General features: G+C 64.8%; 9 protein-coding genes across 9 annotated transcripts; 6 read left to right on the forward strand and 3 right to left on the reverse strand.

Annotated features, from left to right (window-relative positions):
- Positions 1–64: 64 nt before the first annotated feature.
- EMIHUDRAFT_234264 (hypothetical protein) lies at positions 65–777 on the reverse strand (the record flags this gene model as incomplete). Its single annotated transcript, XM_005781411.1, has 3 exons — positions 65–78; positions 281–407; positions 475–777. The coding sequence occupies 3 exons, from the start codon at positions 775–777 to the stop codon at positions 65–67; spliced, it is 444 nt and encodes a 147-aa protein (XP_005781468.1).
- Positions 778–3,214: 2,437 nt separating this feature from the next.
- On the forward strand, positions 3,215–4,804 carry EMIHUDRAFT_234266 (hypothetical protein; the record flags this gene model as incomplete). The annotated part of the gene is made up of 3 exons (XM_005781412.1): positions 3,215–4,009; positions 4,085–4,222; positions 4,775–4,804. The coding sequence occupies 3 exons, from the start codon at positions 3,215–3,217 to the stop codon at positions 4,802–4,804; spliced, it is 963 nt and encodes a 320-aa protein (XP_005781469.1).
- Positions 4,805–5,841: 1,037 nt separating this feature from the next.
- Positions 5,842–6,269, forward strand: EMIHUDRAFT_234268 (hypothetical protein; the record flags this gene model as incomplete). The annotated part of the gene is made up of 2 exons (XM_005781413.1): positions 5,842–5,870; positions 5,918–6,269. 2 exons carry the CDS (start codon positions 5,842–5,844, stop codon positions 6,267–6,269), a joined length of 381 nt encoding a protein of 126 aa, XP_005781470.1.
- A 330-nt stretch (positions 6,270–6,599) lies between these two features.
- On the reverse strand, positions 6,600–11,308 carry EMIHUDRAFT_113922 (hypothetical protein; the record flags this gene model as incomplete). Its single annotated transcript, XM_005781414.1, has 6 exons — positions 6,600–7,163; positions 9,955–10,057; positions 10,248–10,450; positions 10,541–10,720; positions 10,780–10,890; positions 11,027–11,308. The coding sequence occupies 6 exons, from the start codon at positions 11,306–11,308 to the stop codon at positions 6,600–6,602; spliced, it is 1,443 nt and encodes a 480-aa protein (XP_005781471.1).
- A 794-nt stretch (positions 11,309–12,102) lies between these two features.
- EMIHUDRAFT_234273 (hypothetical protein) lies at positions 12,103–14,014 on the forward strand (the record flags this gene model as incomplete). Its single annotated transcript, XM_005781415.1, has 6 exons — positions 12,103–12,162; positions 12,315–12,354; positions 12,424–12,486; positions 12,580–12,603; positions 12,705–12,894; positions 13,996–14,014. The coding sequence occupies 6 exons, from the start codon at positions 12,103–12,105 to the stop codon at positions 14,012–14,014; spliced, it is 396 nt and encodes a 131-aa protein (XP_005781472.1).
- A 1,115-nt stretch (positions 14,015–15,129) lies between these two features.
- EMIHUDRAFT_424080 (hypothetical protein) lies at positions 15,130–17,817 on the forward strand. The gene is made up of 11 exons (XM_005781416.1): positions 15,130–15,226; positions 15,312–15,390; positions 15,472–15,558; positions 15,713–15,796; positions 15,948–16,013; positions 16,200–16,262; positions 16,398–16,587; positions 16,832–16,981; positions 17,021–17,098; positions 17,138–17,268; positions 17,445–17,817. The coding sequence occupies exons 1-11, from the start codon at positions 15,174–15,176 to the stop codon at positions 17,466–17,468; spliced, it is 1,005 nt and encodes a 334-aa protein (XP_005781473.1). The 5' UTR covers positions 15,130–15,173; the 3' UTR covers positions 17,469–17,817.
- Positions 17,818–17,898: 81 nt separating this feature from the next.
- On the reverse strand, positions 17,899–19,321 carry EMIHUDRAFT_113924 (hypothetical protein; the record flags this gene model as incomplete). The annotated part of the gene is made up of 3 exons (XM_005781417.1): positions 17,899–18,423; positions 18,499–18,645; positions 18,761–19,321. 3 exons carry the CDS (start codon positions 19,319–19,321, stop codon positions 17,899–17,901), a joined length of 1,233 nt encoding a protein of 410 aa, XP_005781474.1.
- A 3,004-nt stretch (positions 19,322–22,325) lies between these two features.
- On the forward strand, positions 22,326–23,085 carry EMIHUDRAFT_365993 (hypothetical protein; the record flags this gene model as incomplete). The annotated part of the gene is made up of 2 exons (XM_005781418.1): positions 22,326–22,652; positions 22,735–23,085. Coding segments are annotated over exons 1-2 (521 nt in total), but the record flags the coding sequence as incomplete, so codon positions are not given.
- A 2,512-nt stretch (positions 23,086–25,597) lies between these two features.
- On the forward strand, positions 25,598–26,603 carry EMIHUDRAFT_234280 (hypothetical protein; the record flags this gene model as incomplete). The annotated part of the gene is made up of 3 exons (XM_005781419.1): positions 25,598–25,643; positions 25,722–26,377; positions 26,526–26,603. The coding sequence occupies 3 exons, from the start codon at positions 25,598–25,600 to the stop codon at positions 26,601–26,603; spliced, it is 780 nt and encodes a 259-aa protein (XP_005781476.1).
- Positions 26,604–27,043: the final 440 nt, after the last annotated feature.

The raw sequence follows: 27,043 nt of genomic DNA on the forward strand, positions 1-27,043 counted from the left end.
AGGGTCAGGGTTAGGGTCAGGGCCAGGGCCAGGGTCAGGGTCAGGGTCAGGGTCAGGGGTCAGGTCACGGGTAGATGCCTGACACCGCACGCTTTGTGATGACCGCAGTCGGCGGCCGGCGGGCAGGCGGCGCGCGGGCCTCGGTATCTTGGAGTGGAACGGGCGACTGACGCCGCGGGACTCTAGGATTGGCGAGAGAGCGAGCAAGAGAGCGAGCGAGCGAGGGAGCGAGGGAGAAAGCGAGCGAGGGAGCGAGGGAGCGAGGGCGAGCCGCGATCACCACACACCGTGTCTGCGCGGCCGAACTGGCAGCAGATGTGCAGCGGCGTCATCCCCTCGCGCGTCGTGTCGTCAAGGTTCGCCCTCGCGCCGAGAAGCACCTTGACCATGTCGTCGTGACCGCGCTCCTACCAGGCGCGGGCACAGGCTTCCGAAAAGGGCGGGCCTCGGCGTGGCGGGGTGGGCAAGACACACCGCCGCGACGCCGAGCGGGGTGACGCCCGAGGTCGAGTTGCGGGCGTTGACCGAGACACCTCTTTTGATCAGGCGCTGCACCTTGACGAGGTCGTTGGCCTGGGCTGCCATTCCCATCTTGTCACCAAGCCGCACTGTTTCGGCCGGCTTGCTGCGCCCGTGGCCGAGGTCGACCGTGCGCAAACCGCCCATGTTGATCGTCCTCCGCTCGACGTCCTCGGAGAGAACGGCGTCGAGCTCCTGGAGGCGGCAGAAGTCGGTGCGCGGAGCCTGATCTCGGCCGCTGTGGCTCCTGCCGGACATTTTGCTCGGGCGAGCTCAAACGTTCAGGAAGCCGCCGGAAAGAGGGGGGCCGCCATGCTGCTGCGGGTCCCCGTCGCCCGGGGTCGGAGGGGTGGGCACGACCAGTAGGGACTCCCTCCCCCGGGCCCCGCTCTCAGTTGGGGCCTCCGCGGCCGAGTGGGAGATATTGGATGGGAAACGGGTCGATTTGCAAACTGGGCGCCGGGCCCGGCGGGCCCGGCTCGGGCCCCTGTCGGGCCCGGCTCGGACCCGTGCCGGGCCCGGCCCGCGCGCCCTGCCGGGCCCGGCTTGCCCCTCGTAGAAATTCTTTTTTTTGGCATGGAGACGCCACCCCGTTTTTCTCCTCCTCTTGGTCCCTTCTGATGCCCTAGGCCACGCCTCACACCTGGGCCTTACCCGGGGTCCTAGGGGGCGGGCAGGGTTTGCCCCCCGAAACTGGCATCAGAAAGAAAGAAAGAAAACAGGAAACAAGAAAGAAAGAAAACGGCCAACCCAAGGGAGGGATGGGAGGACGGCACGCCGCCACCACACAGGGATTTTAAGGAGAAACAGACAACCCAAGGGAGGGATGGGCGACGAGCTTTTTGAGCTTAGCCTTCGATGTTATGAAACAAACGCAAGGCGGACATGGCATATCGCTCTCGGGCCCACAGACATCCCGCACACTCGCCGCACACCCGCCGCCCCCGCGCGCGCCCCGCCCCGGCCGGGAGAAAGGGGAGTGACAGTTTGGGATGGCAACAGAACGAGTATGTTGAGTCCTGGCTCAACAACGCAGAGAGAAATGAAAGCTGTCCGGCTCCCAAGTCCGGCTCACGCGCCCCGACTGACCGATCTACCGCACTGAACACTTCCGCCCCCTCGCTCCCAACCCATCCACCCCGCCCCGGGCCGCGCCGCGCGATCTCGGGCCGCGCGATCTCGGGCGATCTCGGGCCGCGCCGCGTGACCTCGGGCGGTCTCGCACAATCTCGCGCAATCCCGGAGCTCCACGCCACGCCACTCCACCCCACCCCACCTCACCCACCGCCGCGCCGCGCTATCTCGGGCGATCTCGGAGCGTCGCTCGCGCGGCGTCACACCTGCTCAAAAAAAGGAAGGGCCTGGTTGGAGCCACGGGGCTCACGAGGACGTGCTCGCTCGGTTCTCGCCGCCTCGCCCTGCGCCACTTGGGCCGGTGAGGCGGCGCCCCGCGCGGCGCGTCCCTCGCCCCGTCACGCCGACCCCTGCGCGTACCGCTCATCTTCAGCCCTCTCGGGGTTACTCTTGCGCTCACGCAGGGGAACCCGGCGGGACTCCCTTCCCCCCACCTCCGACGGGTTAGGTCGGTTCTGCGCCCCTTGGCGCCTGTGCATGTCCCGCGTGCCCGCCTGCCAGGGCTGATGCCAAGGCCAAATCAACAACATGCCCGGCTGATGCCAGGGCCAAACCCACTGCCTGAGAGAGGGACAGAAGGAAAGGAAGGAGAGGATACGAGAAATGGAGTGGGCGGCGAATGCGTGTATTTGCTGGCGACGGAGGCGACATCGACAACGTGATGCCGAGGAGAAGGAAAGGGAAGAGGCAGAGAGACGCCTCGAAGCGGGGAGAGGCAGAACGACGAGAGCGATGGGGATGACACTCAAAACGACCCACTGCGAGCTCGAAGGCGAAGGCCAGCGCAGGAAACGCGGTGATAGGAACGACGATGCGGCGAGCGCCGGAGGGAAGCGACGACAGCGAGGGGACGAGGACGGCGAGCAGAGAGGAGAACAGACGGCGAGCGGCGCACGCGAGGGCGACCACGCAGGAGAAAACAGACGGCACGAGGGGAAGGAAACGCGGCCCGCCAGGAAGCGAAGGCAGACGGCAAGATACGTCGCCGGACCAGCGACAGGAAGCGCAGGAAAACAAAAAGAACAAGACCAGGAGCATGGAGACGAGGGAAGGCGCGAGGCGCTCCGCCGACAAGCAGCAGAGGCGGCGGCGAAAGTAACGACGGCCATGCTAACGACGGGCGGCACGGTGGAAGGGGCGAAGGTAGGCCCCTCTAGCATAGCGGAAGGGGAACTCGGCCTACTGGCGACGAGGAGGCTAGAGAAATTTGAGGTGTGTAGCATCTACACTGGGGAGATCTTCCGGACAGGAACGGCGCAGCCACCAGAGACAGCACCAGACGAACTATCACGACACACGGCAGCAGGGGGGACGCAGCTGGATGGAAGTGACGACGAGAGCGGGGACGACTTTGACAGCGTCGCGGTGTAATTTCGACTGGCCTGCAGCATCGAATGAGCCGAAACGAGGCACGAGGGCGACGCACTTCGTACGCTACGAGGAGATACAATTAGGCAAGGCAGCTGCGCAGGTGATGGTCCTGTTTGCAGAGAGGGGAGTCAAGGAAGGCCAAGAAATCACATGGTCATATGGGGACTCATACAAGAGCCACCGCAAGGAGATGGGATACAGGGCGGGGACCAGGGCGGATCCGAACGCAATAACACCCCAGCAAGCGCGGACGGCATTCGCGAGATACTGCAAAAAGATAGACGTGACGAAGGAGGAGCTAGCGTGGAACTTTGGATGCATATCGGCAAGCCAAAATAACGAGCAGGAGGCTGTCCTGGTGCGTGAGCTAATCCTGAGCAACAATAAACGACTGTACCACGGAGCACAGAGCGCAGCAGACAGGACGGCGGCGACGGCGGACATGGCAGAGACGAGTGTGAAACAAAGGGCGGCGGGCACGTTGGGCGGTAGCGACGGGGATGGTGACGGTGACGGTGGCGAGGGAGAGGAAGGGGGTCCATTAACACCAGACAGCGAGAGGGGCAAGGAGGAAAGGGGGAGAGAGGAAGCCAACGCGACGTGCGCAGAGGATGAGGATATAAACTGGGACGACGCAGCGGAGGGGATAGGCGAGGGAATCGAGGGACCGGAGGGCTTTCGCGACAGCGACGATGACGACGAAGAAAGGGGAGGGAACGGAGGGGCGACACGCAGGAGGGGCGAAATCGCTAACGGCCCGAGCAGAGAGGGCGACGGCAGGGCACGAGGGAACAACGGAGACGCTACCGATGACGCGAACCGAGGCACGGACGCCGGCGGGGACGGGGAGGGCGACAGCGACGTCGAGGTTGACGCAACCGTATCGAGAGCGCCACCCAAAAAGGGGCGGACAGCCATGGAGGTCACCGAATGGAGGGCGAACGGCACGATACGAAAAGGCAGGGCGAGGCGGATGGAGAAAGAAGTGCCGAGAAGGCCATGGTGGAGGGGAGGGACGGGAGGACGAAAGAAGGGCGAGGAGGACGAGCGGCCCTCACAGACCGCGAGCAGACAGCGCCTGCTGGCCATTTCGAGACATTCGCCAAGAACGCTAGCTACATGGGAGGGCTTCGTGAAGGATGGATTGAAAAACATTCGAACAAAGAAGAGGCGACGGGAGGAACCGGCGGAGGATGCAGTGACGTGACACACACACACACACACACACACACACACACACACACACACACACACACACACACACACACACACACACACACACACACACACACACACACACACACACACACACACACACACACACACACACACACACACACACACACACACACACACACACACACACACACACACACACACACACACACCACACACACACACACACACACACACACACACACACACACACACACACACACACACACACACACACACACACACACACACACACACACACACACACACACACACACACACACACACACACCGCTCACCCACGCGCACTGGGCCTTGCACTTTGAATGCCGTGGGGCTCCTGTCGTCAGACGTGGAGACGCGAGGGTTGCCCCCCTTGCCCCACCACCTCGTGTGTGTGGAGAAGTTTACCTTACCTTACCTTACCGGCTGGTGCCAAGGCTCAATGACTCTCCTCTCCGTCTCTTTCCCCCCCCCCGCCCAGACAGGACTGATCCGCACGACACACGACGCACTCTCTCCTACTATCCGACAGACGCTGCTTGGCCGACACGGGACGCTCTGACAGGACACTACTGAGACGACTACCTCTACTCCCTACCGCTACTACTCGACTGGCGGCGCTCGCGGCGCCACGCCACCCATCCTCGGCCACGCGTTGCGCTGGGTGATCTCCCAGTTGCGCCTCGCAATGATGGCCGAGTGCTGCTGCAGGAGGCGCTTGCGCTCGTTGCGCACTCGCCACTTCTCGCCGTCGGAGCGCGCCAGGGCGACCTTGGCGGCGAAGCCGGTGGTGAACCACTCCGCCGCCTCGCGGCCAATGCCGCCGCGTGTGCTCGCCGCCCACGTCATGAAGTCGTAGTTGTTGGCCGCGCACGCCGCGGCCTTGGCACTCCGCTTCGCCTCCTCGGCGTAGTCGGTGGCGAGGTGCTTGCCTCTCGCCAGCGGGCCCAGCATGCCTTTACGGAACTGCACTGCGGTGATGATCGTGCCGTCAAACACCATCCTGCGTGCCGAGCGCGTCCAGTTGCCAAGGACGCCGTCCCCCCGCTGGTTCGGGTTGGACTCCTTGTCGACGGCTCGGTTGGGGTCTCTGGGCCCGAGCTTCACCTCCTGGAGGCTCCCCGCCGCGCCGAGGGCGCGGGCCATGGCTTTTTTATTTTCGCGATATCATTACGACTTCGATGTGGTGCGGCAGCTTGCTCCTGGCCTCGCTCGCTGGTTCGGCGGCGCTGCATTTACCTCTTAATGTCGGCGCCCCAACCGCATCGCTGCTTCGCCAGCCGCACCCACTTTTGCTCTACCAGCGTTCACCGAGTCAGGTATCAAAGCAACGCGAAGACACCAAGAAGAGAACGGTCGAAAGACGCCAGGCTGACGCACAAAGGCGAGCATCGACGCTTGCAGCGGCGAAGAAACGGGCGGCAGCAGCGGCGGCGAAGAAACGGGCGGCCGCGGCGGCGACGAAGAAACGGGCGGCCGCGGCGGCGGCGAAGAAACGGGCGGCCGCGGCGGCGGCGAAGAAGGCGGCGGCAGCGGCGGCAAAGAAACGGGCGACGCCGGTCAAAACGAAGGCCGTTCGACCCACTACTGGACCGCAAAATGACGACCTCCTGCGTGGCCGCGTGCCTGTCGCGATACCGCCATCGCCGCCATCGCCTTCCCTGGCCCCCTCCAGCGGCGCTGCCGGCGGCATCGGCGAGTTTGCGCCGCTCGCTGTCGTCTCCTGCGCCTCGCTCCTCCTGTTCGCCAAGGCCACCGCTGCGCCAAAGCCGCCGCCGGGTGTCGGCCTTCCAGTCGTGCTGCTCGCCGCTACATTCATCGCTGCGCTGGTGCTGCCGGCCGAGCCCACCTCAATCGCGCCCGATGACAGCTCAACGGCGGCGGCCGCTGCTCACGACGAGGCGGCGGTTGAGGAGGATCGCGATCCGAGTGAGGGAGCCTCGCGCGCCCGCAAGAACCCTCTCCGGCGTGTCCTCTCCCGCCTTCGCGGCCGCACACCCGCCGAAACCGCGGCCCCGAGCGCCTAGAGTAGTAAGTACACAGTCAGCCGCCTGGCGTTTTGTGTCACTGTGCAGTCTCCTGCCCACTCGACTTTGTGGGCAGCGCGGCCGCCCCCGCCCCATCGACGCCCGCTCAGACTCTGCAATAATAATTATTTCAAATTCTTTTTGAGCTAGCCTTCGATGTTATGAAACAAACGCAAGGCGGACACACGCACATCGCTCTCGGGCCCACAGACATCCCGCATACAGATACACCCGCCGCCCCCGCGCAGGCTCGCCCCACCCCGGGCCGGGAGAAAGGGAAGTTCTCCACTGTGGCGGGACGGCCAACGTGCAACGATGAGACGCGGCAGCTCACCGGCTGGCTCTACGAGACGGCCTGCTGCGAGGGTCGGTACTCCAGCTCAGCGTCACGTCGCCGTTGGCGCCGATGCTCGCAGCGTTGCCGCAGTCGCACCGAGGGCTCCCATGACAATCGGCACGTGTGGCCCAGGCGGGCTTCGCGTGACCGTTCACCGTCACGTTGGTGAACGTGAGGCTTGGAGCCGCGGGCATGCGGTCGCATCGCTCGTCCACGTTGATATTCTCATTCACCAGCATGGCGTAGTCGTAGTCGGCCCTGCCCGCGCGGCTATGCGCGATGTGCAGCGTCGAGTCCTCCCCCGACTCTCGATTCGTGCCCGAGACGGTCCACGTGCTCCCGTCGGCAGAGAGGCGCATGTAGCTCGTGATGCGGTCGCCGGGCTGCACATCCACCGCGGGCGCCGTCGCCACCGGAAACCGCCGGTCGTTCGCATCGACGAACCACGACTGGAGAGCCCACGCCCGGCCGCGCTCGCCGTACTGCAGCACCGGCTGCAGCACCGGGTAGCCCATCTCTGGCGCGGTTGCCTTGAAGCCCGGCCAGAAGTAGACCACCTGGCTGCCGCTGACCTCGGCTGACCTCGGCTGACCTCGGCTGACCTCGGCATTAGGACAACAAGTGGAGATTAGCCGAGATTCAACCGAGCTGCGATGCGAGATGCGATGCGAGATGCGATGCGAGATGCGATGCGAGATGCGATGCGAGATGCGATGCGAGATGAGGGGACTGAGACGCCATCAGCCTTCAGACGCCATCAGCCTTCCCCTTCAAACCACCCTCTCCGAGCATCATTTCCTCTCGACCACCCGCCTTCAATCGCCCCTCCGCCGCCCCTCCCTCCTCGTCCCCTATCCATCCCCAGCACACATGGACATGGACATGGGGTTGCGCTTGGCGTGAACGGCGTCTCTTCACACCCCTTGCTGTGAAGCAGGTCGTACAAGGAGGGGCTCAAGGACGCGCAGCTCACGTGGGAAGCCGACTGGGCGTAGAAGTAGAGCCGGGGAGAGGGAGGGGGGAGGGGCTCGGCGCGCGCTGCGGAGCCGGGGCAGCCAGGGCGCTACGGCAAGGCTGCAAGCCCGCGCAGCCGCGCCAGACGCTTAGAGAAAAGACGTTGCGCGCACGCACCTCCTGGTGGTGAGGAACAGGAAGGTGGCCGGAGTCTGGTTCGGATCACGGATGGGCTATATGTAATCTTTTTTGCGAGCACGCCGCGTCGTTCTTCGTTCTTCGTGGCATGACCTCCGCCTCGCTTGCTCGTGCTCGTGTCTGCGCGTCGACTATTATGTGATCAATCTCCCTTCCCCCCCTGTGCGTCGCGACGCCCGTGCCCAGCGACTCCATTTGTTCGGTCTCTAGCAGGTCTTCCATCTCCATGTCCGCCGTCCCCATTTGCCGCCCTCTTTCCTCCACCCATTTCCGCGTGACAGCATTCATGTCGCCGATGATGAGCACCCTCTCGTGCGTGTCGTGTCGTATCGCTTCTTTGAGCTCCTTCCACGCCTTGACGATTTCGTCATTGCTCTTTCCTGTGTCGGGCATATACGCGCCGTACACGCTGATTCGGTGTTTCCCATCGAGTGTTTCGAGTACCACCCTCCTTACTCGTGCAGCGATTATGTCGACCTCCTGTGTTCTGGTTCAACTTTTTTGAGTTTGTCGGTGTTCCATACGATGGTCACGCCACATCTCGTTCGCCCGCGTCCGCGCTTGTCGTTTTGCGGGTCGCTGCTCGTGCCCGCCCCCGATGTTGCTCCTGTCTGCCCTCACGTCTCGAGCCGGTCAGCGAGACCGCACCGCTGTTTGACGCGCAGACGACGCCGCCGTACTGCGATGCGAGGAGAGAGCGGGGTGAGGCAGCCGTGGCCCTCTCTCTCTATGAATCTCGTCTCTTCCCGCGCTGCCGTGACGCGCCGCAGCTGATGCGCCGCCATCGAAGCTGGCGTCGGACGACGGCGTCGACGGGAAGAGACTTCCAGCCGACCAGAGGTTGTTCGCGACCCACGTTGTGTTGAACGATCCGAGACTCTCAACAACCTCGACACATGAGTCGCGAACGGCGTCCCAACGAGAGATGATTCTCGCTCATTCACACGCCTTGTTATTGACAAGAAAATACGTCATTTGGCGCTGTGCGCTGGTCTATGACAGGTTGAGGTGCGAGCCCTGGAGGCCCTCAGGATGGGGGGAGACTGCCCGCGGGCCTAGCAGGCCCGCGCGCAGGGGGGTGGGACATTGAGATTGGACCACGCAGCGCGATGGAGGCCTCGCAGAGGAGTCGCCACATCCATGTGCCAACGGGGCGCGAGAGCGACCGACAGCTTGCCTTCTCGTTTCTCGACGCCAAGCTGTAAAGAATCTTGAAATACAAGCCTCTCTCACAGCACACTGGCACGACAAGGGCGCGGACTGGCGCGGACTGGCACACACACCGGCACACCACCGGAGCCGCCTAAGAGACTCCGTTAAGAGCGGCAATGCACTCCCGCACCGTGCACAATGTAAAGAAACCCTGTCGCCAACCCGCGCCGCTGAGCAGAGGAGGAAGCGACAGGAAGGAGGACGACGAGAGTGGGACGACCGCTAGGTGGCACCTCGTGTGCTCTAAAGTGGCTGAAAAGTTAATCAATTGTTTTTTGAGCCCCTATGCCCTCGGGACGCGCACCGCGCTACTGCGCCCAAAGATCGGGTGGCTTTTGGGCAGCGGTGGGACCACCCAGTCCGCCGTGAGGCTCGTCAGCGGAGCCGCGCTCTTCAGGTGCGCGTCGGCGGCGTAGATCTGGACCGCGGGCGCGTCGGACGCCGTCGTTTCGCAGCCGGCTCGTGGCGCTTCGGCCGCAGACACGTTGTACACGGCCCGATTGGGGAGGGCGGTGATGCACTCGGCCGGTCGGACGTGCCCTCCCGGCACGTAGACTAGGTGCGCGCGGGACGGCGAGATGGCGGGAGAGCTCGCAGCGGCGGACCCAGCTCGCCCCACCGACGGGTGGCGCGGCCGGTACGCGAAGCGCGAGAAGGTGAGTGCAGAGACCGTGTAGCCTCCCGGGCCCCGCTCGTGCAAACTGACCACTTCGCCGCTCGCCGCGCCCATCAGCATCGAGGAGTAGGCCGCCCCGCCTATTCAGAGCCTCGGAGGCGTGAAGAGAGACGCTGCTGACGCATCGAGGATCTGGCGGCGCCGGCCGGTCGCGCCCTTGTCGAGGGTCGCGTAGTAGTCAAACTCCAACCTGCCGCCGCCACCCGTGGGCGCGTTTGGCGCGAGATCCCAGAGCGTCAGGTTGTAGCGGCCGCCGCTGCGGGAGCTAGGTGCGCTGAGCAGGAGCCCGCCTGCTCGCAGCTGCGGACGGTAAGAGACGTCATCCACGGCTGCTCGGCGCGCCGGGAGAGGAGCCCGCCGTCGGGCGTGGCGACGGCCGAGCCCTCGCAATACGAGCCGGAGATGTTGAGCCTATTTCACGGCATGCGGCGTGAGGAGAGGTCGCCCCGCACACCCTCGCAGCGCTCGCCAGAGGGGCATGTCGAGCCGCGAGGCGTTGCTCCACGTCGCGCCTAATTTCGAGAGGGAGGCCGAAATGCAGCCGAGGTGCAGCCGAGGTGCAGCCGAGGCGATGCTCCGCGCCGCGCCGCCATCCGACGACCAAGCGAGGCCGTGGTTGTGAGAGACGTCGTCAGCCGCCGTCGTGCGCCCGCGCAGGAACATGGCGAGCGTGCCGCCGCCTCCGTACGGCACGATCTGGTTCTCTCCGCCGCCGTAGACCGGCCCGCTCGCCGACGTGCCCGCCGGAGACCCGTGCGCCCACGTCCTGCCGTGGTCGTCGGAGAAGGCCGCGTACGAGCGGACCTGCAATGCAGCCGAGATCGGACCGAGATTCGGACGAAACACGGGGCATGAGGGGAGAGTAGCTGGGGGAGAGTAGTCCGTTGTTTGAACCTGCTTCGCCTCGTCCTCGCCATACATGCCGACGACCAGGCGGCCCGATTGGAGTTGCACGCCGCCGGGCGGCCCGGGCATCACAAACGCCTCTGGCGCGGGGTTGGCCTTGAGGGCCGCGGTGAGGTTCCTGCGCTCGGACCAGGACCTTCCGCCGTCGGCGCTGCTGACGAGGAAGACCTGGACGGAAGCAGCGCCACCGCGGTTAAGACGAAGGCTGTCGCGTGGCGGCTGCGCACGGCGAGAGCCTGCGTGTCGTCGCGAGCGTGGACAAGGTGCACGCTGCCTGCCACAGCCAGGTCCGCAACAGGCGCCGGGTTGCCGATCGTGTGGCCAGCCTCGACCGCAACCTAACCGCGACGGATGGCCGAGTTGCCGAGACGCGCAGTAGCAGGCCATCGCGCCGATCATCGCGCCGTGATCTCATTGCGCTGGGGCTGTGGCTGTGGCTGCGGCTGCGCTTGTACCCGAGATGGCCGTCGCAACCTGCTCAATCGAGGACCAGGTTTGCCCTCCATCAGACGAGCGTCGGGCGACGATCCGAACGTCGCCCTTGTCCGCGCACGAGCCGCGGCGGCCCTCTGCAAACGCGAGAAGCACGGCGTGCGGCGATGCCTCATTGGCGACCCAGACCATCGACGGGATGCGATAGCAGGCGTACGTAACTCCGGCAGTGTCAGGCATGCCTGGCGTGAAGAGGTCGGTCGATGTGAGGTCGGGCGGCGGGGTCAGAGCCGAGAGGAGCGTGGCGAGCAGCAGCATGGTCATAAAGCTCACAGCGACAACGAGGCCTTTTGGTTCAGGCTCCGAGTTATATAACCTGACAGCGCGGGCTGTTTTCCAAAAGAATTTAAACAACACAACTCTCTCTCACAGCACACAGGCTCGACACAGGTGCGAACTGGCGCGTGCTAGAAGAATTCCGCTGGGGCCCTGCGACCGCGCACCCCCCCCTTACTTAGCTCTTAGGGGTCAGGGCTCTCTAGCCCGTAGCCCGATACCGAGCGTCCGGCCAACTGGGTGCGCTTCTCAGCTCCCCGGTCCTGGGCGTGAGGTTACTGACCGCACTCCAAGTGCTCCAAACTCTCAGTGTCATGTCTACTAGCTCCGAGTAGAGGGGGCGTTCTGAAGTTAAGGGGAAACCCGGTACACGGAGCCCTCTCGGAGACCCGTGTTTACTTTAAGGCCCTTGCCCTGCGAACGCGCACCCCCGGGGCTAGGGCTCTCTTGCCCGCAACCCGATGCCAATCATCCGGCCCGCTGGGTGCGCTTCTGAGCTCCCCGGCCCTGGATGTGCGGTTACTGATTGCACTCCAAGTGCTCCAAGTGCTGCGGGGGATCGTGTAGCCCTCCTTTTGGTATATAAAAAAGAATTCCGCTCTTGGAATTCAACAAAACCCCCTCGCAAAAGAGCACGCCTGTCCGACGAGCGGCTTGCTGTGCGGACGCCTTCTTGTGGCTCTCTCGTCGAGAGCGTTTTGCGTCCCGGCGGGTGGGAGAATATGTGATAGGAACGAGTGTATCGCTTTGACGGGTCGACCGTACTTGTTATCAAGACTGATATGACGCACACAGTGACACATCCAGATCGTCTGTGGACCGCGGTGTCTAACCGATCGCAAGTGCTCCGCCCTGGGCGCTGGCAGCGTTGCTGCGTTCCCGCAGAAATTTCTACTTTTGCAAAAAAGAAAACAAGCCTGGGCCCAGATTGCATGGAGGGTGAGCCACGCTGAACGTTCTTTGAGTCACTGCCTTCCCGGCGGGTTTGCTGTAGAGCCTCTACAACAAACTCTACAGCAAAATCGCGCTCTACAGTGCTCTACATCTGCATCGCTCTGTCCCGCGCCGGATGTAGAGCTCTACAGCTCTACAGCGCTCTCCAGCGCTCTACATCTCTACAGCTCTACAGCTCTCTACACTCTACATCCTCTACAACCTGTATGTATGTATGTAGAAAGATGAACCTACCTCCCTCAGCTGCAACGAGCCGCGCTCTCTCTTTTTCCGCTGCCCAGATCTCCCCGCTCGTACATGTGTAGGGTACTCTGTGGTCGATGCGGCAAGTACAGAAAAGAATTCCGCGAAGGGCCCGACGCATACAAAAGTATTTTCGCGCCGCCCGCCCGATGGCCCATCGGCGCCCGCCTCTCGGGCCTCTCGCCAGAGCAGCTCGTCGCCTTCATCGACGAGCAGGCGCCCCTCTGGAGCGCCGCCGCGATGCGCGTGGCGGAGGAGCACGCCGCACGGCTCGTGGAGCAGCCCGAGTGGGTGCTCTCCGAGGTCCTCCTCTCACCGGACCTCGCCCCGCACATCCTCGCCCAGCTGCCGACCGAGGCGCACGCCGTCAAGGGGACGTGCCGCGCGTGGCGCCGCGCCTGGAAGGAGACTCTGAAGAAGCGCGAGAGGCAGCGCCTGCTCGTGATCGGCGGCTACGACGGCGATGGCGAGTGCCTCAACTCGGTGGAGCGGTACGACCCGGCTGAGAACGCGTGGGAGGGGGAGGCGATGGTGCCAATGCCGACGGCACGCACGTGTCCCGGCGTGGCGGTGCTCGATGGCAAGCTGTACGCTGTGGGCGGCCACAACGATGACGGCCGCCTCAGCTCGGTGGAGCGGTACGATCCCGCTACGAATGCGTGGGAGGCGGTGGCGCCGATGACGATGGCGCGGACCTATCTTGGCACAGCGGTGCTCGACGGCAAGCTCTACGCTGTGGGGGGCTACGATTTCGGCCACCTCCCCTGGGTGGAGCGGTACGACCCGGCGTTGGATGCATGGGAGGAGGTGGCGCGGATGGCGAGGGGGCGGCATTCGCTCGGCGTGGCGGTGCTCGACGGCAAGCTGTACGCTGCGGGCGGCTTCTGCAACGACGAGGGCGTCCTCGGCTTGGTCGAGCGGTACGATCCCGCGACAAACGCGTGGGAGGCGGTGGCGCCGATGGCGGAAGACCGGGATAGGCACGCCATGGCGGTGCTGGACGGCAAGCTGTACGCTGTGGGCGGCCACACTGACGGGTGGTTCGGCGGCGTCAGGCTCAGCTCGGTCGAGCGGTACGACCCGGCAGCAAACGTGTGGGAGGCAGTGGTTCCGATGGCGGCGTCTCGGCAATCTATGGGTTTGACGGTGCTCGACGGAAAGTTGTACGCCGCGGGCGGGAAGAAGGAAGAGAACGCGGAGGACGAGGACGACGACAGTGGCGAGGACGAGGACGAACGTAGCTGCCTCAGCTCAGTGGAGCGTTACGACCCGGCGTTGGATGCATGGGAGGCGGTGGCGCCGATGGGGACGGCGCGGGGATCGGCCCTCGCATTGCCGTGCTGGAGGAATAGTGTCGACTGAAGACTTCGTGCTCCACGCACGGACACGCGAATGGTTGCATCTTAGTCCCCGGCGCCCGGAAGAGGAGGAGACGGGCCCGCCCCACGAACCCTGATCGTTCATGTTCGTGATCGCAGCTCGTTGGAACTTGTCTAATCTCTACGCTCTGAAGGTCTGATCGCTCAGCGCAGATTGAGTGCTGAGATTATGCTGCGCCGAGCATGCAGGTCGGGCGCGCACTTGCAAAAACAGTTGGACCAAAATAATAATAATGTGAACCCTCATATTTATTTTTTACTGTGTTAGTGCGAGCCAGCGGCAGAGCGCCAGTCACTTCCCGTGCGCGTGCCCAGTCAGCAGTCTCGAGAGACAGAGATCACGACCCAGTCAGATCAGAGTCAGAGTTGACTCCCGCGATGCGCGAAGGCACGCGGGCTGGCATCCGTGTGGGGTGTGGTGCGGGGCTCGTCTTCGAAAAGTCGGGCACGGCTCTACCCGCAACTTTCTCGCTAACACGCGCGCACCGCCGAGCCTGCGGCGGGCGCGCTGCGGCCCCCCACTCATCGAGAGATCAAAACGGGACGGCCCTGCTCTAGCCTTGCATGTTACTTGCTGTCGTCTGTTGTCGTTGTGCCCTTGTTTGTACTCTTGGCACCGTGGGTGCTGGGGGGGGCGACAGAGAGGATGTGGCCTTGAGTTATGTGTACGCCAACTCAGGGGGTGTGTGGCAGCCATCTGGCTGTGTGTCTTGTGAGCCTGTTTGTGTCTGTATGTCGCTCGTGCGTGCCGTCATCATCTGTCCAGCGTCCACCCATACCGCGTTGGTGTCCAGTCCGAGCCTGGCTGTTCTTCACCTTTCTACCTACCTACCTAGTCTCTAATCGTGCGTGTGCGAGAGACTTTTGTTGTAAAACTCTCCTTGGTGTACAAGTAGCGTGTACCCTGTACCTCTGTGTTAGTGCCAGAACTGCCAGTGCGCGCCAGTCCCGTGCCCAGTGTCGTGCGAGGGAGTTTGCTCGTAAAATTCTTTCCTCTGCCTCTGTGGCCAACATGAATCCTTGTATGTGACTTTCTCTCTTGAATCCTTTTTTGAGCTAGCCTTCGATGTTATGAAACAAACGCAAGGCGGACATGGCATATCGCTCTCGGGCCCACAGACATCCCGCACACCCGCCGCCCCCGCCCGCGCGCGCCCCACCCCGGCCGGGAGAAAGGGGAGTGACAGTTTGGGATGGCAACATAGGAAACGGGTTCTTTTTGTCCTGGCGGGAAACAGCCGGCGCGCGGTTGCCTGCTCCTTCTGCTGCCGACCCTCATGGCTTCCTCCTCCGCCTCAACGACCGACAAGCGGCCTTGGGTCGAGAAATAGTGCGCGCTCACGACCGCGCCGCCTGCTCATTCCTGCGTCGCACCGGCCACGTGCGCTCACGACTCCCGCCATCCCGACTCGCAGCCGGCCCAAGTCGATGGACGAGGTCTCGCACCAGGAGGAGGTGACGGCGGCGCTGCGCAACGCCATCGAGTCGAACAACGTGCGCCTCCCTCGCACTCGCCCGCAAACGCCGCGCCTCTCGCCTCTCTCCAGCTGACCGCTGTCTCGCCGCCCCGCGCAGCTGCCTCACCTGATCTTTTACGGCCCGCCCGGCACGGGCAAGACCTCGACGATCCTCGCGGCCGCGCGCAGCCTCTTCGGCGACGAGGTCTGTGCCCCGTCCCCCCCACAACCGGCCGCGGGCGCCCGGCGCGCTCTCGCGTCGCACCTCGGCGGGCTCACCTCGGCTGGCTCGCCGCGCAAGAGAGACGAAAAGGAGAGGGAGGTTGGCGGCGTGAGCTGCCCCCGCCCGCCTCCCGCAGCTCCGCTCGCGCGTGATGGAGCTCAACGCCTCGGACGAGCGCGGCATCGCCGTCGTGCGCAACAAGATCAAGTCGTTCGCGCAGGCCGCCGCCGCCCCCTCCCCCCTCCCCCCTTCCCCCTCCTCCTTCCGCTCCCGCCTCTCCTCCTCCACCACCACCATACAAACACACACGCGCGCGCGCTGCCACCCCCACCCCCCCCACCCACCCCGGCCCTCGCCGCCCTCGCCGCCAGGTCTCCGTCGGCACGGGCGGCACCAGCCGTGGCCTCCCACCGTACAAACTAATCATCCTCGACGAGGCGAGATGTAGCCGAGATACAGCCGAGATATAGCCGAGATAGCCGTACAAGCTGATCATCCTCGACGAGGCGCGTGCGGGGTGTGTGTGGGGGGGGGGTGCGGGCGGGCGGGGGGGTTGTGGGTGGGCGGGGGGGTTGTGGGTGTGCGGGGCGCGCGGCGCTTCACAGAGCGCCCGGCGCACGCAGGCCGACTCGATGACCAGCGACGCGCAGTCGGCGCTTCGCCGCACGATGGAGACGTACTCCAAGGCTGACCAACCCCAGCCCCCACCCCCACCCCCACCCCCTCCCGCCCAGCCCTCCCTCCCCCGCCCCCCCTCCCTCCCCTCCCCCACCCTTTGAGCCTGCCCTTCCAACCCTCCTCCTCCCCCCCCCCCCCTCAAGGTGACCCGCTTCTGCATCATCTGCAACTACGTCTCGCGCCTCATCCCCCCGATCGCCTCGCGCTGCGCCAAGTTCCGCTTCAAGCCTCTGCCGCACGCCTCGATGGTCGAGCGCCTGTCGGCCATCGCCTCCGCAGAGGGCGTCGCCATCGACGAGCCGACCTTGCGCGAGCTCATGCGCGTCTCGGAGGGTGCGGCCACGAGATCTCGGGAGATGCGGGGGAGATGCGGGGGAGATGTGGGGAGATCTGGGGAGATCCGGGGAGAGATTCCGCATCTGGGGCCTCGAGATCTGGGGAGATTTGGCGAGATCTGGGGGAAGGGCGACACGCCGCCCTCGCCCGGCACGGCCGCGGCTCCCCAACACGCCTCGTCCCCGAGGCGTCTAGATCTCCCCCAGATCTCCCCCAGATCTCCCCAGATCTCCCCATCCAGGCGACATGCGGCGCGCCATCCAGCTGCTCCAGTCGCTCCACCGCCTGCACGGCGACGAGATCGGGCCGCAAGCAGTGCTCGACCTGTCCGCCGCCCTCCCGGACGAGAAGATCGGCGAGACCGCCGATCGTTGGCTGCCGCCCGAGCATGGTTGCGAGTGTGACGGAGGATCGGCTCTCGTGTGTGTAGGCGAGACCTTCGCTGTCTGCCGCGCAAACGACTTTTCAAAGCTGGGCGCGCTCTCCGCCTCCCTCTCCGCACTCACCGGTCATCACCACTTCCGTGTCAGCAGCTCGTGCGTCATAGGCGTACTCGCCTCCTCCCTCCTCGCCGACGGTTACCCCGTCGACCAGATCATCGCGCAGATGCTCGAGCACATCGCAGCCTCGAGCGACCTCGGAGACCGCCAAAAGGCGCAAGTCGCCACGGACATCGCCGTCGCCGACAAGAAGCTCACGGACGGCGCGACTCCCCCAGATTCCCCCCCAGATTCCCCTAGATTCCCCTAGATTCCCTTAGATTCCGCGCAAGAAGCTCACGGACGGCGGCACATCCGCCTCTCCCCTCCCGCGCCCCCACCTCCCCGAGGGGCCTTGACTCTGCAAACCCCTAGGCGCCGGCGACTACCTGCAGCTGATGAACGTGCTCGCGAGCACCTCGCGCGCGCTGGCGGCGCCCGCGTGAGTCTGGAGGGGCACACGCGGTGTTGCGTTCGTCGTGGCGCCGTCCTCGGAACTCTCTAGCGAGGGGCGTGGCGCGCATCTCACGCGCCCTTCGCGTTGAGCTGAGGGAGAAGAGAGATAGTGATACTCGTACGGTAGCGAGACAGCGTAGCGGCACACACAGCGCAGAGTCCGCCGGACATCGGCGGCCCTGATACATTGGTTCCACCGTCTGGTTGCGTGCGCCGTGCGCGCGGTGCGCGGTCTGCGTGTGCGCGCGTGTCATTAGATATTAATTACACTTCTCCGCGTGGCTTAATTTGAGACAATTGTGAATTGAGAGACAATTTCTGTTTTCTCGCGCGCGCGTGTGCACAAAAACGGTCCCGGACCACACGCCCGTCGCTACCTGGCCAGCAGTGGCCGCTCCATGTGCGGTGACGGACCGACCGACAGGGGCGGCGTCGCGCACGAGTCGTCGAGCGCGGCGTACGCGGTTGAGCGCGCCCTGTCGGCGGCCAGCGACGAGGGCCGGGGGGTCGCCAGACGAGCGACGGCCACCTCCACCTCGTCCGCGTCGTCCGTCGCGGCGCCGCCAGGATGGCGCGCCGTGGCGTCGCGGCCCTCGGCATAGTGCTCGAGCTGGAAGCCGACAAAGACGGCGGCCGTGCCGAGGAAGAAGGGCGGCGAGACGTGCGCCTGGCCGAGCAGCACGTCGGAGAGGACGGAGAGCGGTATCATGAGCGAGAGGCCGAGCGTGGCGAGGAGGGGCGACGTCATCACCACCGCCTGCGCGAGCAGCATGTCGGGCAGGACCGTCGAGAGCACGGCGTTGAGCAGCAGGGCCGAGACCGCCTGTTGCGACGGCGGCACCGCAAAGAGCTCGACGCCCGAAAAGTGCAGCAGCGGGAAGAGCGGGCAGAACAGCACCTGAGCGTGGGTCGGCCGGAGGTCCTGGCGGTGGGCGCTGCGTCTGTGAGGCGCTGGGCCGAGAGCGAGGCGCACCGCCGCGGAGAGGCCCATCAACCCAAATAGGGAGGGCATGTGCAACGAGGACTCGCTGGGCACCGCGGCCCGCAGCAGCACCGCATACAGGCCTGACGAGGCGGCCGACATGAGCGCGAGCGCCGCGCCCGCCGCCGAGTCGCTCGCCTGTGGCGAGGGGCGGCTCTGCGCTCAGAGTCGACACATGCGCTCTGCGCTTTGGCATTCTGAGAGGATTGCCGGGTGCTAAACTGGGGATGTCGAGGGTGCGTCCTCTGCTCACCTCGAGCGGGCTCGTGTGCGCCTCGTCGCGTATGGCGGCCGAGTAGGTGACGAGGCCGAGCCCGCCCACCGAGACGCTCACCGTCGCGAGCCGGAGCCAGGTAATCCTCTCCCCGAGCACGAGCCTCTCTGCGAGGAGCGTCCAGACGCCGGTCGACGCATTGATTGTCATCGTCTCTGAGGCGGAGGTGAGGTCGAGCGAGAGGAAGTAGGTGTAGTTTAGCGCAAAGTAGCAGGGCGCGAGGAACAGCGCCGGCCGCAGCACATGGCCGAGCGCCTCCCACGACTCAAAGACGTACGAGGGCTTGGCCGAGCTAGCGAGCGGCTCCGCCGAAAGCTGGGCGTACGAGTGAGAGGAGCAGGAGCGGAGGCGCGAGTAGGCGGAGCCGAGCAGGTAGGACGAACACAGCATCACGGAGACGTACGAGAAGAAGAAGGGCTTCTCAAAGTCCAGCTCGTCAAAGAGCGACTGGATGGCAATGCCCGAGCCGACATAGAGCACCGCGACCAGCACGACAAGCAGCGCACCCACCCGCTGCCGCCACGCGTGGTCGTCTTTCATGGCCCAGCGCGGCGAGTGTGCGTCACGGTAGCCAGCTCGCCGCGAGACACGTGCCACCGCGCGCAGGAAGCAGGCGACCCGCAAAACTTGCGTCCCCGGGTCGTGTTCGCCGGCCAGGTGAGAGAGACCTCGCTGCCCGAATCTGAAGGCGCAAAGTTCTCTTTAGGAGTCGCTCTGCGGCTCGCATGGTGTACCTGTGTTAGTGTAGTGCCGCGGTGCAAAATCCTTAAATAAATAAATAAAACGGACGGGACACACCAAACAAGGGGTGGGAGAAGGACAGACAGGGTCCCCACCTGCGCGAGCAGGATTCTCTTGGAAGGACGATCAGGGACACAGGGGAACGCGGGAGCGGGAGCGCATCGGGACACGGAGGGGGGCTGGGCAGGGTTCACCCACACGACAGGGTCCCAGGGATCCCCAGCTTGTTCTCTCATGCCGCCGGCGCCAACGGTGCCCACTGCTGGTGTCCTGCGTCAAAAAAATGTATCAGAGCACAGCACAGAAGTCTGCAGTCATAGTCAAAACGCGGACAGGCCGCGGCGCAAGCCCGGGGGGGCGGGGGGGGGCCGCTGTGCGGCGAGCTGAGTGAGAGCCCCGAGCCGCGAGCGGCTCTCGGTCTCGCTCACCCCGCCCCTCAGTGAGTGTGTTACACCCTGTGTGTTGCAAGAGACACTAGAGAGGGCAGCGAGAGCTGAGACGCTGAGACGCCCTGAGACCGTGAGAGCGCCACTCTAGGGAGGGCCTGGAGCGCAGAGCCACGAGAGCGCAGAGGGCATGCTCCGCTTGCGGCGAGCGAGGGCAAAGGGTCTTGCTCTTGGGAGGTACGGGGACACAACGCGACACGGAGAGGGGCTGGGCAGGTTCACCCCCACACAGGAGAACATCCGTTTGCAGCAAGTGCACTTGGAGCACTTGCAAGTGCGTTTTATTTTTGAGCTTAGCCTTCGATGTTATGAAACAAACGCAAGGCGGACATGGCATATCGCTCTCGGGCCCACAGACATCCCGCACACCCGCCGCCCCCGCGCGCGCCCCACCCCGGCCGGGAGAAAGGGGAGTGACAGTTTGGGACGGCGACAGCCCGAGTATGTTCCGAGTCCTGGCTCAACAACGCAGGTTTCAAGAGGGGGTGGTCCGGCTCACAAGTCCGGCTCACGCGCCTCGAGCTGACCATCTACCGCACTGAGCACTTCCGCCCCCTCGCTCCCAACCCACCCACCTCGCCTCGGGCCGCGCCGCGCAATCTCGGGCGATCTCGCGCTATCTCGGGCGATCTCGGGGCCGCGCCGCGCTATCTCGGGCGATCTCGGAGCGTCGCTCGCGCGGCGTCACACCTGCTCAAAAAGGAAGGAGGTTGGAGGCAGGAGGTCACGCCCCATCCAGAGCGCCGTCGTCGCCGGGTTTTTGGCCCCCGGGTCGTCGCCCGACGGTTGCTGCGCGGGGCAGCAGACCATCGGACGGCGCGACGACGCCCCGTCCGGCACGCTCCCCCCTCCACTCGGCTATTGCCGCACGAGCGCCCTCAGCGGCGGAATTTTTCCCTCGCGCTTCCTTGGGCCCCCGGCAACGCCGACGGACTTCCCGTCCGTACCATTTATTTTTTCAAGGAGCACTTGTGTCGGAAGGCGGCATTGCAAGCACGTCGGTCTCCTTCTGCTTGCCCCGGGCCCGCACCACAGGCTCCACCATGCTTGAGATTCTGCTTGCGTACCACGCAATCTGGCCGCTAGCGATGGGAGCAGCCCTTGGCGTGCTGAACGCAGTACCTTCCGTCGCGGAGGGGGAGACGGCCGGGTACCGAAGCTCGAGGATCAGGCTGACCCGGCGGGTGTCCGCCGCACTGTTGACCCGGTTGTCCTCTGCCATGAGTGAGAACCGACGAACCACCTCGATGAGGCTGACAGCAATCGACGAAGCACCTCGACGAGGCTCGATTGGTATTGATCAGACACGAACAACTCCGACTGGGAGACACTCACTTTGGCGTAACAGATATGGCGGACGGCATCTCCAATGAGTTGGCGGATATGCGAGCCCAGATAGCAGCGCTCACGGATAGCAGGTCTCCACGCTCACGACGAAGGAAGGGAGTGATCAATCCGTGTAGCGTTTGACTTTGATGGACTTCTTTCCGGCGGGTGCTATCGGGCCCGCGATGCCTGGCCGAGCCAGCTGCGACCCCGTTTAGGCACACTGTAGCCAGTACGCCGTCTCGAGACTTGCGCTTGCGTTTAGTTTTGCCTTCCGGGGGGGTATCGGCCTCTTCGGCGTGGGGTCGATTCCGTGAATCCGTGTCGCGTGTGCGCCCCGGCGTGTGGAGTGGTGCGGACCGAAAGGTGGGTAGCAGGAGTTAGGTACATTAGAACAGGAGTTAGGTAAGAGGAAAAGGGCTCCCTAACTCAAGCTACCTTACCTTAAGTTCGGCACCCTGCGGTATGTGACGCGTCGTTTTGGCTTTTGGGTTTTTTGCACTTTGCAGTGTGTGTCACTGCGTGTGACGGGGACCTCTGTGCATGACGCCTGACGTAAACGCACGACCGCCGAGTCTCGTCACGGACACGGCCCCCACCAACAGCCCTATCTACAACATATGGACGGTCCACAGAACAACTATGGGGCCACTAATCATCTAATCTCTGCTTGGCTCGCGCGACGACGAGTCTAATCTCTGCTTGGCGCGCCGACGCCCGGCCGGGCTCGTTCCAGCTGCCAAAGTCCACCTGGAAGGGCCGTTGACGCAGCCACTTGGACAGCACCCACTTGCTTGTGGACGACAGCACGACCTCGCCTGCGTGCGCGCTGCTTGGGTCGACGCGGCCGTCGCAGCGCGTGTTCCACCAGAGCAGTGCGTCGCCGCACCGCGGCTGCACGCTCAGCTTGGCCCTAGGAAAGTGCGTCGCGCCGCCATCCGCTTGCGCGAGCGAGCAAAGGGCTCGTCGCAGAGCAAGGCAAAGTAAAAACCCGCAAGAAAAACAACAACCCGCCTGTTTTGGATGATCCACCGCTTGGTCTCCGCTTGCTGTGTTGGCGGCAGGCCGGGCAGTGTTAGCCTAAGCTTTTGCTGAGTCGGCGGCAGTGCTGCGGGTGTCTCACGCCTAGCTGGCTGATGAGTGCGTTTGCGACGGCTGTCGAGGCCGCGCTTCCCGAGACAGGCGCCGTGCCTGACAGCTTCTTCCTCGGCCTCTCCTGCATCCTCCTCCTCGGCTACACGGTGTTTCGGGTGTTTGGCGCGTTGCGGCTGCCGGGTGCTGTCGGTGTGATGCTCGCGGGCTGCCTCCTCTCCCCTTTCGCTGGGCCGGCGATACATGTCGTGCTACCGTCCATCCAGGCGAGCGCCTAACGAGCGCCTAACCCTTACGGCCACTGCCGCTGCCGCCATCTTCTCACCTCCGCCGCCATCGCGTCTTCAGGAGGTCGCCTTCATCCTCCTCCTCTGCCGCGCCGGCTGCGAGACAAACATGGCCGACCTGAACACGAGCGCTGTCCTCCTGGCGACGCTCCCGCTGCTCGCGGACCTGACTGGCATCGGCCTGTGGGTCCACTTTGCGTGGGGCGCGACGGTGCCGCAGGGCCTGCTCGCCGGCGTGATGCTCGCGCCGCTCGGAGAGGGGCTCGTCCTGCCGCTGATGCACGAGCTGCGCGGCGAGGGATCTCGGCCCTCAAGGCCTGTCACGGAGCCTCCTCGGAGCCTTCTCGAGCCTTTCCGTAGGCGAGGACCTCGGCCCTCTGCCGAGGCTGATCGCGTGCGTCGCTCCGCTCGAGGGCACGCTCGCGCTCTTCCTGTACGCCTTCCTCGCCACGCTCGGCTCCGGCTTGCCCTCTCCGATGTGGTTCCGGCTCCTCTCCGGGCTCGTGGTCCGGCTCGCCGCTTCGGTCGCCCTCGGCGCCGTTGTCGGCTGGGGCGTGGCTCGCTTCTGCGCGCTCTCCGACCGGCCCGTCCTCGCGGGCCGAAGGGTGTTTGTGGGCGGCGGAGTGGAGATGCTGCTCGTGCTGCTCGGCGCCTCGCTCTTCTCGTACGGCCTGTCGGGCGAGTTTTCGGACGGGGAGCCGCTCGTGCCGAACGTGCTCGACCTGCTCGTCCCCGACGAGTGGAGCATGTCCGACCCCTCGTGCTCGGTAGACGCCCCCCGTGCTCGGCACTGCGGCGGGATGCTGCTGCAGGAGCTCGCCCTGCTCTGCACCGGCTTCTTCGGCGCCCACTTCTCGCCCGCGCTGGCGCGCGAGGCGGAGGCGCTCTGGTCGGGGCTGTGGGTCTTCGGCGCCCTCTTCCTCTTCGCCGCGATCGGAGTCTCGATCGACGACGTGCCCGCCAAGGTGCGCCTGCTGCCGCAGCTGCTTCCCGCCCTCGCCTGCGGGCTGGCCTGCCGGTTCGTCGCCTGCCTCTGCGTCTGCTCCGCCACGGCGCGCTCGCGGCAGAGCGCTTTCCCGCAGCGTGGCGCCTGGCCGGGCCTGCGGCACGTCGCGCTCGAGGCCGCCTTCTGCTTCGCCGCCGGCCTGCCCCGCGCCACGATCCAGGGCGTCCTCGCGAGCCGGCCATACGTCGAGCAGCTCTACCCCGGGGTGGTGGTATGCGGCAGGGAGCTGGCCGCGCGGGGAGGGCTGCTGCAGTCCCTCGCGCAGGCGACCCTCGCCCTGATGGCGCCCTTCGGCCAGCTCGTCCTCATGCTCACCGCGCGGCCGATCCTGCACCGCCTCCGCTACTCACGCGCCGTCCTCGCCACGGAGCGGCAGATCGAGTCGGTCTGCGACTTCGAGCCGCCGCAGATGGCGATCCTCACGTTCCACCAGCAGAGCGAGCGGGGCTCCCGCGGCATCGACGTGCTCGGCGCGCTCCACTACCGCCTCTCGTCGGTCAGAGCCAACACCATCCTCGGCCCCACCGTCGAGGAGGTCAGCGGTAAGGCGGATTCGTCGGCCGCCGCGTCGTCGAGCACCCTCAGGGCCTCGACGGTGCGCTCCTCCACGGTGGGTCCTCCGCGGGTCAGCCAGGCACCCTCGCGCGAGGAGGGGGAGGCTCCCAGCGGCAAGGCGGGGGCAGTGGCGCCGTCCGAGAAGCCGTTGCAAGCGCAGCTGGGCGGGGGCCGCCTCAGGCAGTGCCTCACCGGCCTGGATCAGGTGGTCGCTCTTGTGCGCGCGCGCAATGCGTCGTCGGGCACCGAGATGACGTGAGGGTGAGCGCTCGAGCACCTTCTCGATCTCGACTACGTCGTACGTGTAGACGCGCGCATACGGGCACACCCCGCGCGCATGTGGACACGCCCCGCGCGCGTCAGCGGGCGTATGTGCACACCGGAGCGCTGGGCCGCGTCGGCCGGGGCCGCGCCGTGTACTTTACTATTATTTTGTACCTCATGCATGTGAAAATAGACCACACTGGAGCGAGAAACGGCAACCATATCTCGCGACGTAGACCGTAGGCACCGTACGGCATATCAACCTACATCCTAAATAAAACAACAACAATAACCGACGAACGACGCGTGAGACGTGAGACACCGCAAATCTGCGTCGTCGCACGGTCACCTTTGGCGGGTTCGGCACACGGTTCATCATCCCCCCTAATCTCTCCGCCGGAGGTCCCGCGCATCCCGCACAAGCAAGGACGTACGCCGGCCCATCTTCGGCTGCTCTTCCGGCTCATCTTCGGTGCAACCGCGTCGCTCCTCAGAAGGCCGGAACTCTAGCGGGAAGTGCACGGGCAGTAGCCGTCGGCGCACGTCTTGGCTGTGGACTTCATGTGCATCGGCTCGTCGACGAACTGCATGGTCTCAGTGTCGGCGCCGCCGATGCAGACCTTGGAGGCTTCTGCGCCCCAGTACTTCTCGCAAACCGTCATGTACTCCGGCGAGGCGACGATCTGCGCGCGGGCGGTGCGCGGCGGGCGGTAGGCGGGTGGACGCGCCGGTGGCGGCTGGCAACCGCCGATACGGACGTCGAGGCGTTTGAGAGGTGTGGGCCGTGTGCAGGTGCAGCGGGTAAGTGCATAGGACGGAATGCGAAGGGGGCAGTGGTTGGGAGGCGGGGAGCGTGGGAGGTGAGGGGAGAGGGGGGAGGGAGGGGACGAGGGAAGGGGAGGGGGGATGAAATGGATGGGGCGGGTGGGGTTCGGGGGGAGGCGGGGGCGGGGGCGTGCCTTTTCGATGCAGGGGTTGAGCACGCCGGCGAGGCCGGAGCCCTTCTTGGAGATCGCGAGGGTCGTGCCGTTGACGGACCACTGGTCGAGGCCGGTGTGGATGAATGTACGCGCGAGCTCTCATCAACGGATTGCACAGCATGAAGGAAAGCCGGCGAGACTGGACTGTCGAAGCCGACCTCGCAAGTAAGCGCTCATTAACGGCGCGCGCCCTTGCACTTCACCACATATCATCTCATGGCCCGTGCCCCACCCCTGACGTAGTTCTCGTCAAGGTCAACAACGGGTTTCAATACGACAAACTTCCCTACAACGAGCGACACCGCTACAGCAGGCTGCTACACTTCCTGCCTCCCGACCTCTGCAACGAGTTCTTTCCGACGAAACAACTTCCATCCGATGCGCTGCCGCCTCGAGTCCTCATGGGCAGGAGCCTTCTGGGCAAGCCCGTGATGCGTCTGCCATACGAGGGCAGCGCATTCATCGAGGCGGACGACGGCAGCGGCAACCTGCCTGAATACGCCGACATATCTCTCATCTCCGAAACCAAGGCCGCCATCTCTATTCCGTTCGAGTGGCCGCTCTGCATCGATCCGACGCACATCATCACGAGTGACGGATCACAGGTCATCTCTCCCTATGCAGTCGATGATGTGACGCGGGACACGCGTCTATCCGAGCTGCAAAAGGACATCTCCGTCTTCGCATCTCGGCGTCTCCACCGCCGGGTCTGCTCTGTCGTGCTATTCGAAGAGTGCGGCCAGTCTGACCACGAACCTGCCGTGACGCCGTGGTGCGACCCGAGCGCGACTGCCAAAGAGGTCGATCTCTTCAACGTCGCGGCGGGGGACCGGCTGCGTGTCTACATCGTAGTCGATTCACTCGCCGCCGTCCCTGAAGACGAGCCATTCTGTCCGATCGTTCCTCAACAACCTGTCCCACCGCCGCCTCCGTTTCCGCCGTGCGCCTGCGACCGCACACCAGCGCTGCCGATGCCAGCCTCGCCAGAAGCTCCGCCGCCAATGCCGCCACTGCCAAACATTCCCACTGCCGACGCGTTGCAACGAGCAAGAGCCCTCGTACGTGACGGTGCCGGAACCATACGACCCCGAGCGCCCGCCCACAACTTTCTCGCCCGTCGTATGATCGAGGCGAATCGTGCTGATCGAGAAGACAGCGTCAATCAAAGAATTTTACATAGGTACCCTGAGGTACTCAGCCAAAGTACTTTAAAACAAATCTTCAAAGCGCCCTGTGGCACAGCTCGCGTTACAAAACCTTGATTTGACCATTTGCGCAAAAAGGTACATCTCGGTGCCTTCCAGAGGCAGCTGCGACCCCGCAGGGGTTGAATTACGTGCCGGGCACGCGCAATCGCCTGTCCTTCGTCCTGGTGGGTGCAGAAGATCCGATGCAGGCCAAAGCCCTGTCGGAACGGCTCGAACGCGAAACCGGCCTCCAGGCCCGGACCCGCGACGAATTCGCGCAGGACGGGATCGATTTCATTATCGAGAACACGGGTATCCCCGCTGAATTTCGAGATTACCGTCGCGCTCGGTTTCATTTGCCGGGTGGCAATCGTGGGG

The sequence above is a fragment of the Emiliania huxleyi genome, assembly GCF_000372725.1.
Source record: "Emiliania huxleyi CCMP1516 chromosome Unknown EMIHUscaffold_202, whole genome shotgun sequence".
Classification (NCBI taxonomy): Eukaryota; Haptophyta; order Isochrysidales; family Noelaerhabdaceae; genus Emiliania; species Emiliania huxleyi.